The sequence below is a fragment of the Alexandromys fortis genome, unplaced genomic scaffold, assembly GCF_014885135.2.
Source record: "Alexandromys fortis isolate MF-2015 unplaced genomic scaffold, M_Fortis_MF-2015_v1.1 scaffold_102, whole genome shotgun sequence".
In the NCBI taxonomy this organism is placed as follows: Eukaryota; Metazoa; Chordata; class Mammalia; order Rodentia; family Cricetidae; genus Alexandromys; species Alexandromys fortis.
In genome coordinates, this window is record NW_026067984.1 from 3,467,441 (window position 1) to 3,479,928 (window position 12,488).

The 12,488-nt window shown below is 45.3% G+C and overlaps 1 protein-coding gene across 1 annotated transcript; it reads left to right on the plus strand.

The window, feature by feature from the left end:
* The first annotated feature begins 620 nt into the window (after positions 1-620).
* On the plus strand, positions 621-7,887 carry Fga (fibrinogen alpha chain). The gene is made up of 6 exons (XM_050158796.1): positions 621-767; positions 2,865-2,993; positions 3,325-3,508; positions 4,462-4,607; positions 5,100-6,234; positions 7,007-7,887. Exons 1-6 carry the CDS (start codon positions 714-716, stop codon positions 7,726-7,728), a joined length of 2,370 nt encoding a protein of 789 aa, XP_050014753.1. The 5' UTR covers positions 621-713; the 3' UTR covers positions 7,729-7,887.
* The last annotated feature ends 4,601 nt before the right edge of the window (positions 7,888-12,488 follow it).

Here is a 12,488-nt window from a genome sequence, read left to right on the forward strand (position 1 = left end):
GCCAGGCAGTGGTGGCAAACACTACTCTGAAAGCCTTGAAATAATGCACCCATTTGTTCACTAACATGTGTAGTAGGTTGTCATTGCCTTCATTCTTTAGTGTAGGACACCGATTCCCAAGGATGCAAAGTAGACTTCATAGGAGCACAGCGCGCCAGGGACCTGGAGTTGGGATCGTGGAGGTAGGTGTTTGGCACCAGTGGCCGCTATTTTGACACTTGAACGGAGGAAAACCATATGTTTAAAATAAGCTCACTAAAGGCTTTCAAGCCATTTTGAAACTCGATGAACTCTGAATCCTACACAGAGTCAAATGTCACTGGTTATAGCTCTAGTTCACAGAAGTGATAGATAGATAGAATGTCCTAGCTCCCCACACCCTCCTGCTGGTGTGGAAATGGTTCATCTTCAGAGTCCCCTACTTCCTGGAATGTGGACTTCTCCCCCCAACTGCTGGCTGCACAATCAAATGCTACCATTTGCAACAACTTATCAGAAGCAAACAAGCTACAGAGAATTGAGCAAGAATTTCTGGGATGCCAGCTTTATGGTCAGAGCAGAGGACTCGGTGTGAGCTTTGGCTCTTCGAGCAGGACAAAGGTGATGATTAACTCAGCCTCCTGCAGACTTAAGTAGGATGGGAGCTGAGAGTAGTCAGTCCTCCTGTCTTTGGCTGCAGTGACTTTCATGAGCCATCCTTAGACACAGGAAGGATGCTCTCCCTGAAGGTTGCCTGCCTCGTCCTGAGTGTGGCCAGCACTGTCTGGGTATGTCCTCCTTATCTCTCATGTTCTAGTATTTCTCTTGCAAGGTGCTTTGAGTTTGGAGTCTACCAGGTCTAATATAGCAGACAGACTATTATACCAGGTCTATTATAGCAGACAGACTAATATACCAGGTCTTCGTTCTAATACCTGTTTTGTTTTATAATTGTCAGGCCATGGAGGCAGATTCCTAGATGGGCCCCACAAGTCCACGGGTAGTGTGATGTCAAGGGAAAGGCCATGGAGAGGCCTGAAGGACCACATTCTCGAGGGGTCCTGACATCAGTCATACAGGGTCATTTGTCAGATTCAGCCTTTCAACACGGCACTTTTGTTTGTTATAGACTTTCATGGTGCTGGGGATTGATCTAGCATCTGGGTGTGCCAGGAAAACTTTCTACAGCGGAGTCACACTGCCGGATTGTCAGCCTGGTGAATCTCCCCGAATTTGTCCTTCTAGAGTCTGGAGACATCCCACTAGCAGAACAGAACAGTTGAGAATTACTCTCTGACTTGCGCTCTCTGGCTGTTTGTCTGCAATGAGCAGAACGCTTTAGGTTTGGTGTTACTGTTCTCTAGCTTTTTTGCTTTGTTTGTCGTGGTTTGTTTGTAACGTTGAGGACTGAACCCGGAACTTTCTAGACGCTAACAAGGACTCTCCGATTGTCCTACATTCTCAGCTCTAAAAGATAGTTTTTCTATCTCTTTGAAGACCTGAAGGAAAAAAAGCAAATTTGTTCCCCTTGAAAACATACAGCATATTCAGAAGGACTCGGTTATGAGGCATTGTGTTCTTTGGATTTGTCTGCTTTTTTTAGATGACATGTAAATACTGAAAAAAAAAATCCAAAATTAAGCTCCAAAAACATATAAAAGAAAGAAACCTAAATCTGTGGGGCTTCTGGAGCATTCTAATTTACCAAACATGTCACCTATGCCCAAGGAACGCAGTGACGTCTTGATTAGTGATCCAGGCAGCGTGTTATTTCAGTTGCCTTCTTGCCTCGCCAATTCCTAAATCTTGATATCAGAAAGTAAAGAATAAAACATTTTTTTATTCTTTTATTTAGCTAAAATCACCAGCTAAGGCGATATTTCTGGGTAATTCATAGTTGTTATTTTCCTAATCTCTTATTATTGTATTCAATTTCTGTCTGCTTTATTGTTGGATTATTTTATTCTGGAATGCAATTGAATTTACCATTATATTTCTGATACAAAAGGATTCTGCTCGTTCTTTTAAAGGAATTGTTCTTCGTTCCTTTAATTATGATAATTAGGGTTATTTGAGTCCTCACTAGTGAGACTTGGTCTGTGTTGACTAATTATCAGGAGGAACTACCCAAACAAAAGCAGTGACATTTAAAGGCTTGTCAGTTGGCCGCGCAGAGTGAAAACAATGGACCCTGAACGCCATCTTCAGCCATTGAACTACAAAGTCTGCATTTGGTTTATAGCTGAGAATTTTTAACTCTGCGTTTCTAATTATAAGGTGTTAAAAAATTGCTAGCTGCTGACTACTGCTTTAACTGTTTATTGCTTTCACTGTGAATGAAAATCTGCAGTTGCATGATTGTAGGACAAGAACACTGCCAACTCCTAACTCCCTACGTTTCTGCCCTTGATCAATGCTTGCCTGAATCGTGGACCCTCTCCAGAGGTTACCATAGAAACCTGAAGGCGCGAGGGAGAGAGCAAGAGGGCGCGGGTCTTCGCCTACAGAAGGACTTGCAGGAGGAAGAACTAGACTTTTTCAGCTATTTTTTTCATCTGTGGTCATGAAAGGAAAAAAAAAAGATGGAATTTAACTAATTCTGCTAATCCAGATTATTTTTCGTTTAAAACCCCTGACAGTTAGCAGGTGTTTAATGAACATCAAACACAGTTTAAAAAAAAAATTCACGACCTTTATCTCCTTTGCTTCTCATAATGACTTCATAAAATAAGTAGAATTTTCATTTGACTGTAAGAAACTGGCCTTTTCCCTCTGCCTTTTCTTTCTTGGAGCTTGTGAGCATCACAATGTCTCCACCACGAGCATCATAATGGCTAACATTGTTGCCTCTGCTCCCTTCCCTATGTCTGAATGAACCCTTGAAGACCTCAGACACTGACACGGGAGGTGAATTCTTGGCAGAAGGAGGCGGAGTGCGTGGCCCAAGAGTTGTGGAGAGACAGCAGAGTCATTGCAAAGAGACAGACTGGCCCTTCTGCTCTGATGACGAGTGGGTAAGCCGAGGACCTGATGAGCAGGGCGTCCTTCCTTGTGGGTCCTGGAAACCTTTCCCCATCAGAGATAATCCAACAGGAAACTAGCTCCTCATAGGGTCTCTGGGGGGATGCCTGAACAGTAGGACTTCACAATTCTCAGAACCTCACACAAGACTAAGTGGTCCTTCACTCTGGAGTTTCCCCATGGCCTCTTAACTAGTCCTCGGAGCTATCCTGGGTGGATAGTTGGAAGAGCTGGGGAGGGGAAGCTGCAGGAACTGTTTTAACAAAACTTACTAGGAGACAGACCTTTCATATAATCCCGCCCCCCCCCCTGCTTTATTTTCAGAACCACAAATGCCCTTCTGGCTGCAGGATGCAAGGTTTGATTGATGAAGTCAATCAAGATTTTACCAACAGAATAAACAAGCTCAAAAACTCACTATTTGATTTTCAAAAAAACAACAAGGATTCTAATACGCTGACCAGGAATATTATGGAGTATTTGAGAGGGGACTTCACCAATGCCAACAGTGAGTAGGACATTTTTAATGCTCAGACTTTCTAACGAAGACAACAAAACCCCCCAATTATAATGTTTCCTTGCAGCTACCATGATCCTATTCCAAAGCTCTCAGCGCAGAAACCACTCAAGTTTAAGGAGATGTATGTCATTTCCAGAAAGTTAGAGAAGTCAGCTTAGATTTTTAACATCTCGTATATTGAAAATCAGGAGAGGCAGACTGTCCAAACAGCTATTTTGCTTCCGGCCCTTAGACAAGGAGTTTCAGAGGTCAAGGGACTTCTCAAAGACACAAGTTAGATGTCAGCTCCAGATTCTGCTGAGTCAATTACATATTTGTTTTTTTAAAACAAAAATTGAGATACAGGGCCATGCTCAGTGTTCCCCGTAGGACTCTCCAGTGCTGGGAAGCACTGAGGTCCCTCTGGACATAGATAAGAACTTCATGGAAGTCCCCGGTCTTGTACACTGAACCGTTTAATGTCAGCGACGCAGCCATAGCTGGCAGGTGACTGACCCTGGTAATTCCCAGAATGCTTAGAAATGATTTCAAAGTTCCAGGTAGAAAAAAACATAACCTCCTCAACATTAATATATAATAATAGATTCAAGTCCCTTGAGTGAAGTTACGATAAAATAGTTGGATGTGATCAAACTCGCTATTTACCCAACCTCTGTTTCAAACTCCAAAGTTATTTCCTTCTGGATTTATTTAGATTGCCAGTCCTAACTAAGACACGTGGATGGCTTCTGTGGGGGACAATCTAGTTAAGTCTGAAGCTCGCAGAATACACACCCGGAGAACAGGCTGCAAAGGAATAAAGTGTGGAAATGTTTATGAGCAATTTTCCGTTTTCTCGTTTGTTTGGGTGTTTGGTTTTCTGTTGTTGTTGTTGTTGTTGTTTTGCTTTACTAACCAAATCAGTCTGCAGCCACCTGAATGCCTTGAATTTTCTGTCTCAGACTTTGATAGCACCTATGGCCAAGTCTCCGAAGAGCTGAGACGCAGAATTGAGATCTTGAAGCGCAAAGTCGTAGAGAAAGCACAGCAGATCCAGACTCTGCAGAACAATGTCAGGGCTCAGCTCATCGACATGAAGCGCCTGGAGGTAGGTGTGAAGCCCAGGTCCCCACTCCCTTGGGTTTGTCTAAGGAGGAGGAGGAAGACGCTAGTCTTGTGGAGTGGCTGCTGTGTCCATTAGCCACCCAAAACAGAAGCGTCTCCATGCTAGAAATGAAAACAGAAAAAAATCTTAAAGGGTAAACACAGCTTATTTCAAAAGAACACACTTTGCCCTGTCTGCCCATCACATGCTGAACCCTTGGCTCCAGCCTCACGAGGCTCTTCAGTGAGGGCTTCCATTCACAGGCATTAGTAACTTTCTCTTTCCCCATTCAAATTTTAAAATGGATCCAAAGAGCTCCCACTGCCTAACCTCCCTGCCCCTGCAGGGCTTCCAGTGATGATACCTTGGGAAAAGTGAAAAGTGTTTTTTCCCTGGTAGTCCAAGAAGTGAAACCCATTTCCAAAATATAAACCAATTACCAGGAACCAAGTTTGTCACGAGACATAATTCGTTTCTCTGTCTTCCTCTCTTCAGGTGGACATTGATATCAAGATCCGCTCTTGCAAAGGGTCCTGCAGCAGGGGTGTGGTCCATCAGCTAGATCTGAGGGACTACGAAGAGCAGCAAAAGCAGCTGGAACAGGTCATCACTAAAGACCTGCTTCCTGCCAAAGAGAAGCAGCACTTGCCAACGCTAAAGATGCTTCCCCTTCCCGACTTGATTCCCGGAACTTACAAGAGCCAGCTTCAGGAGGCCCCTCCAGAGTGGAAGGCATTAACAGAAATGCGGCAGATGCGGATGGAGCTGGAGGGGCTCGGGAAGGGTGGGAATTCACGCAGGGATTCTCGAGGAGACTCTACAACACATGGGCCAGAGGCAGAGGCCGAAAGCCCCTTGAGACCGACACCTGGTGTCTCTGAGCATAGGCGGCCTGCAGGCTCCCAGCCTGGAAGTGAGGGAAGCTGGAGCTCCTGGGCTATGGGGTCTGATGGACGCGGGGGTTCAGGAAGCTCTCAGTCTGGAGGTTATAGGCCAAATAGCTCAGGCTCCGGAAACCCCATGCCTAGCAACCCGGACTGGGGTGAATTTTCAGAGTCGACAGGAAGTAGCAGCCCAGCAATAAAGAAAGAGTACCACACTGGTAAACTGACCACCTCTAAAGGAGATAAAGAGCTCCTGATTGGAAACGAGAAAGTCACCTCCTCTGGTACAAGCACCACCCGCCATTCGTGCTCTAAAACCATTACCAAGACTGTTACGGGTTCTGATGGCCGCAGGGAAGTGGTCAAGGAAGTGGTCACCTCGGATGATCCCTCTGATTGTAGTGGAGGCATTGACTTAGGCGTGGAGCATAATTTTGGTGGCAGGTTTGACTCGTTTCCCCAAAATCTCCCGGACCACGCTGAGTTTTTTGGCAGTCACTTCGACTCGCTCTCCTCTAACTTCAAAGAATTTGGCAGTAAGACCGAGGCAGTAGGCTCTGACATTGGCTTAGAAGACCCAGGCTCCCACGTTCCTAGTTATTCTTCCAGTGGTAAAACCTCCACTGTCAGAAAGCAGCAGATCACCAAGACCTACAAAATGGCGGATGAGGCAGGAAGTGAAGCTCACGATGCTGGAGAAGCTCGGACCACTAAGAGGGGCCGTGCCAGATCGCGGGCATCGAGAGGTATCCACACTTAACCCCCTAGATTAAGTTAACCGTTTCCGCACCGTTTCCTAACCTTCTAGAGTGCCTTGTTGAAATCGCACTTTTCCTTTTTCCGTCAGTTTTTCGTGCTAGACTGTACGTTCCACGGGGGCAGGGACTTTGCCGCATGTCTATCTCTGTAATTCCCAAATGTCTTAACAGTGCATTCGTTTCTCAATAAATATATTTCAAATAAATGAACAAATCCTTCTGAAACTCAATTCTGAGTCCGTTTAACCGAATCCATGCAAAATGTGTGCCATGATGACATCTAGCTCACTAACCTTAAATTTGGTGTTACGTCTCAGTTGACATTTAGATCGGGTTAAAAATTGTTCTCTTACTATATTGATTGATGGATGCTTAGCCACCGCTGATGACCATCTGCTATTAGTATGTGCAAATAAGATTTAGAATCCATTTGAAGAAAGTTTGCACTTTGAAGACATAAGTATTCTTTACCTATTTAAAATTACATCTCAATGTAGGTGTGTCTTTTTCCATGGGAGGAGGGAAGGAAGGAAGGAGAGAGGGAGGGAAAGAGGGAAAGAGGGAAGGAGGGAAGAAGGGAAGGAAGGAAGGAAGGAAGGAAGGAAGGAAGGAAGGAAGGAAGGAAGGAAGGAAGGAAGGAAGAAAGACAAGCAGACAGACAAGCAGGCAGGCAGTAACTATCTTCTTTAATCTGGGCAATGTTTTCTTTGTAAACTTATATGAGAGCAACTACTTCCAACCAGCTTAATTTTTCTTTTAGACTGTGATGATGCCCTCCAAACACATCCTTCAGGTGCCCAGAGTGGCATTTTCAGTGTCAAGCTCCCTGGATCCAGTAAGATTTTATCTGTTTATTGCGATCAAGAGACCAGTTTGGGAGGATGGCTTTTGATCCAGCAGAGAATGGATGGATCACTGAATTTTAACCGGACCTGGCAAGACTACAAGACAGGTTTCGGCAGCCTGAATGACAAGGGGGAAGGGGAATTCTGGCTAGGCAATGACTACCTCCACTTCCTCACTCTGAGGGCCTCTGTCCTCAGGGTTGAACTAGAGGACTGGGCTGGAAAACAGGCTTATGCCGAGTACCACTTCCGGGTAGGCTCTGAGGCCGAGGGCTATGCCCTACAGGTCTCCTCCTACCAGGGCACAGCGGGAGATGCTCTGCTAGAAGGCTCTGTGGAGGAGGGGCCCGAATACACCTCACACAGCGGCATGAGGTTCAGTACCTTTGACAGGGACTCGGATCAGTGGGAAGAGAACTGTGCCGAGGTCTATGGGGGAGGCTGGTGGTACAACAGCTGCCAGGCTGCCAATCTCAACGGCATTTACTACCCCGGGGGCACCTATGACCCCAGGAACAACAGCCCCTATGAGATAGAGAACGGGGTCGTCTGGATCCCCTTCAGAGGGGCTGATTATTCCCTCAAGGCTGTTCGCATGAAAATCAGACCGCTGGTGGAGCAGAAGCTGAAGAAGTAGGGAGTGGGGCCTAAATAAGAAAGATGGAGTCAAGAATCTTGTCAGCGTCTTACAAGTTCCCAGGTGCTATTTTATTGTTCTTTGTACTGTAGCTAACTGTAACAGAGATGTATTCCTCCTCCGAAAAATAAAACTATACTTTTTTTTTTCACCTTTAAATACTTCTGTGAGTTTCAAAGCTTTTGCAAGGAGATGCCAAGGAATACTCATTCCGTCAGGAAGAGGGAGTCAAACCTGAGCTCTTCATGGCCTCCATGAAGGGTGCTGATTTAAACATGGCTCTTCTCAGACCGCCAGCCACAGGCCCCCTGGGAGGACAGAAGTTAGTTCCTTGGGTTTTAAGCTGACTCAGACTAAATAGTCTCCAGTGCTTGCCTGCCTTTGCTCTCCACCTTGCAGTTTGAGTCAAGGTCTCTCACTGAGCCTGGAGTCTACCAGTTTTTCTAGACTGACTGGTCGGTGAGCCCCACAGATCTGATTGATGGGGTTACCAGGGTGTGTCTCTGCTCCTGGCTTATTGTGTGGTTGTTGGAGAGTTGATACATTCTTCTATTTGCACATGGCTGGATCTTTACTGACAGAGCCAAGGCCCAGGCACAGAAGTTTTTGTTGTTTGTTGCTTTTCTGTTTCTGCCTTTTAGTTTTTGTCTGTTTGTTTGCTTGTTTTCCCCACTGTAGTTATGAGTGATACAGGCAGAGAAAGCACCTAAATTGCGGCCCCCTCCTCTCCATAGCAACAGGGGCTGCCTGGCCCTTCCCAAAGCCTTTCTGGTTGCTCTTGGTACTAAATGCTACTCTTGCTTTTCCAGCACTCTCCTGGTTTCTAAACTGGAGTTTGTTGGAAGGAAACTCACCATCCCTTCCCCAGCCAATATGTAAAACCCACCCCCCCTATTGAATGCTTCTGGATATAAAAAAAAAAAAAACACTTTTAAGAATCAGCTCAATTTAGTTATTATATTCACAGCTATCAATATTTTTTTTTCTGAGAAATGATAACTCCAAATTCCACTCTCGGTTTGTTAACTGTAAGAACATGATATTTCTAAGCGTTACCAAGAATAGGTACTGGATTTGAGGATTGTACTGGGTGGGGGAGGGGGCGGAATCACTGTTGAGTTCCTTCAGAAAACTCAGCTGCTATGCTCTAGAGCTCAGGAATTGCCGCTCTTCACTTCTTGAGGGGCGATGGCAGTAATCACCCCGGAGGAAGGGATGGGAACAGACCCGTGAAAGCACAGTGTTCGAGGAAGCAGGATCTCCCTTACCAGAGGTTAGAGGTCATCTTCTGGGCTCCTTGCCTGATTCCAGTCTGAGTGCGAAGGGCTACAAGGTGCAGCAAGCCAAGCACAGGAAGACAGAGCCACCTATTCTCGTCTGGGAGAGAACGAGGAAAGAAAAACTGATGAATTTCAACGTAATTCAGGCCAGCATAGAGCTAAAGTCTGTGCTATAGAAGTTACCTAGCAGAGCTAGCCTGTGCTAAGGGGATAATAGCAGAGCTAACCTATGCTATGAGGATAACTAGCAGAGTTAGCCTATGCTCTGGGGGTAACCAAGCAGAGCTAACCTATGCTAAGGGGATAATACCAGAGCTAACCTATGCTATGGGAGTTTTCTAGCAGAGCCATGGGGGCAACCTAGTAGAGACAACCTGGAGGATTCGGGGAGCGCGCATAGGCACCTTCAAAGGCGACTCCTCCCTTCTTCCCGAGCACCATGAGAGGAGACTCAGAATGCTCCTACCACTGCCCCGTAGGCACACGGGACACACGGGAAACTTGTTCAAACAAGGGCCCCTGGCCGGTCACTACAGGCCAACGGCCATGATGCATCTTAACTTTACACCAAGCCTGAGCACAGTCCTGTATCATCAGCCTGAGTCGAGTCACCGTAACTCTCTAGTCACCTACATGATTTGAGGGGAGATTAGAGTGTTTTCAATCCTCAGTGAGCTGGGAATAAGTGGATGCCTGTAATTTCAACACTCAGGAGAATCTAAGAAGCAAAAGTATTCCAGAGCCTTTCTCCCTTGGTACAGACACACACAGCTTCCTGCTGAGCATGTTGAGAACAGAGAAAGTGTGTTTAAGTCTAAGCATTTGTCTCCCAAGGGACTTCAAATACAAAGTCCGCTAGAGCACGCAGGAGCTGCAAGAACATACAATTACCTCTAACATATATGTAGGCATCCCCACCGGAGACTGCAGGGCGGACTGATAGTAAATACACACAGGAAGCAAATAAGGCCCCCTCCCCCACCTTTACGAAGTACTGACTCAGTAAAAACTAGTGTTAAAGGAATGTAAGACTTCTAGAAACCCAAAAGGCAGACGTGTCTGCAGGAACACTGCCTTTCATTGGGAGTAGAGTTGCTGTTGTTGCGGGTAGCTAAGAAGCCCACCAAGTGAATGGAATGCGGCTTGATACTCCATCCCCAAACTGACAAGTATAACTTCAGTCGTTATGACAACATTCCAACCGTAAGCATCCTGTATTTGAATCGCATCCTAAAACTCCTTGTCAGTTCTTTACCATGCAGCAAGACAGCAAAATGACTGCCTGCAACTGAGCCTCTCTATTATAAAATCAAAGTTCATGTGATCTTAATGTTCCTTTATCGATGGTTTAGTAGGTACAGGTACTTCTTGCTGAGCCTGCTGATCTGAGTTCAGTCTGGGGAAAAAAAAAAAAAAACATGGTAGAGAGACGTGACCCACTCAGGTTTCATCCATGCACGCGGCATACACCAAATACACATAACGTTTTTTAAAAGAACAGTCTAAAAGTTACCTTAGGAACCTGAGCAAGTGAGACAGCTCAGCTTGTAAAGTGCTTGGCACATAAACCTGATGGCCTGGGTTTGATCCCAGGAACCCACGTCTATAATCCCAGCACCTCCACTGTGAGACACAGCATGCTCATACCCTCCTTCTATTTCTCCCCTGCCTCTCTCTCTCTCTCTCTCTCTCTCTCTCTCTCTCTCTCTCTCTCTCTCACACACACACACACACACACACACACACACACAGTACAAAAAGTCTTAAAAATTCAGAAAAAAACTTTTCCTTATATAATCCTTTGTCTAAAAAAAATTAGCTGTCATTCAAAAGAAAAAAAAACCACTAAAGTAGGCTATTGAGAAAATAAATTTAGATTAAAAGGCAGGGGGAATACAAAAGTTAAATGTCATTAACTTTTGAATCTTCTAGCATCATTGGCTTCTTAAATATTGATCCCTTCAGCCCATGGTGTGCACAGTGGAGGATGAATTCTGAGGATTCTCCCCAACTGCTCTCCTAAGGCTTGTGAAAAGACCGACCTCAACAGCACAGGGCCGTTCTGCCATGCATGGTTTCTTTAGTTCCTTGAAGTCTTAGTCTCTCGCTTTCAGACACATGGGCAGTTCCAGGGCTTCAGACTAACTAAGCAGCAAAGACAACGTCACAGAAGCAGCGTTTGGCACCGTGCGGTGAGTGAAGAACACAGCTAGGGAACTATTGTCCTGGGGTGGGATGCTGGGATGCTGGGCATCCAGGAGACTGTGGTGAGATTCCCTGCAGCAGTGGGGGGATGGCGACACACTCCACACTGTGTACGTGTGGAAGAGAGGAACGGTCTGCCACACATACTGTGAGATGTCAATGCACATTTAAAACATTAAGAAAAGTTTCAATCTGCCGTTTTCATAAAGGAAACTCTCAACTCCTTGTGGCTGCTTTTCACTTTAACTGAACGTTTGCTTAGAAACTACCTACTAATTTGAAAATAAGTCTACTTCTTCCTTTTTATCCCTAAACCAGGAGACAACCAGCCAGCCAGTCAGCCAAATGCATACATGCACACACACACACACACACACACACACACACACACACACAGAGGCATATGCACATGAAGCAGTAGGAAATAAAATCAAGTTTTAACGGCCTCATTTGCTCTAAGTTGATTTAAAGAACATGTAGCAGAATAAACAGATCACTGTCTTCAAGTCTTTCTGAAGTGACAAGTGATGAAATACAAAACAAAAGCCACACTCGGACCAAAGCCGGGTAACTCCATTCTCTGAACAGGCGTGTCTCTGGGGGCGTGTCTCTCTTACATTAACTGACAGGAGAAGGCAGAACTCACAGTGGGTGGCACCATTCCCTAGACTGGGGTCCTGGGCTGTCTAAAAGAGGTAACTCCTAGACGCGTGCATGCATTCCCTTTTCTTGACTGCGGTCGCCAGGACTATCTTTAGTTCCTGCCACTTTGGTCTCCCTGTTGGTTTGGACTATGACCAGGAACTGCAGGGACTCCATAAGCTGCTTTTTGTCAGGATGTTTTCTGGTTTTACCATAACAACAGAAAGACACTGGGGCACTTAGCATTTACTGAAATAGTTTGGGATGATAGATGTTTATTTATTAGCCCTAGTAATAATACAAGTTCTCTATAGGTGACAGTCTTTACACAGAAACAATTTCTGAAATATACTTGATTTATTCTCCTATTTATGCATTTGCCACCTCACTGATGGTTGGGAATTTAGTTAGTTAGTGAGTTAGTTTTTTGAGACAGAGTCTCTTTAAATATCTCTGGACGTCCCGAAACTCACAATGTAGGCCAGGCTGGCCTTGAACTCACAGATGCACCTTCACAGCTTCCAAAGTTGCTGGAGTTAACGGCATGGGGCACCACACCCAGCTTGATGGATTGTTTTAAACCGAGTGCTTTATAAATCTCAAGCACAGGGTAACATCCATAATTAATTAAAG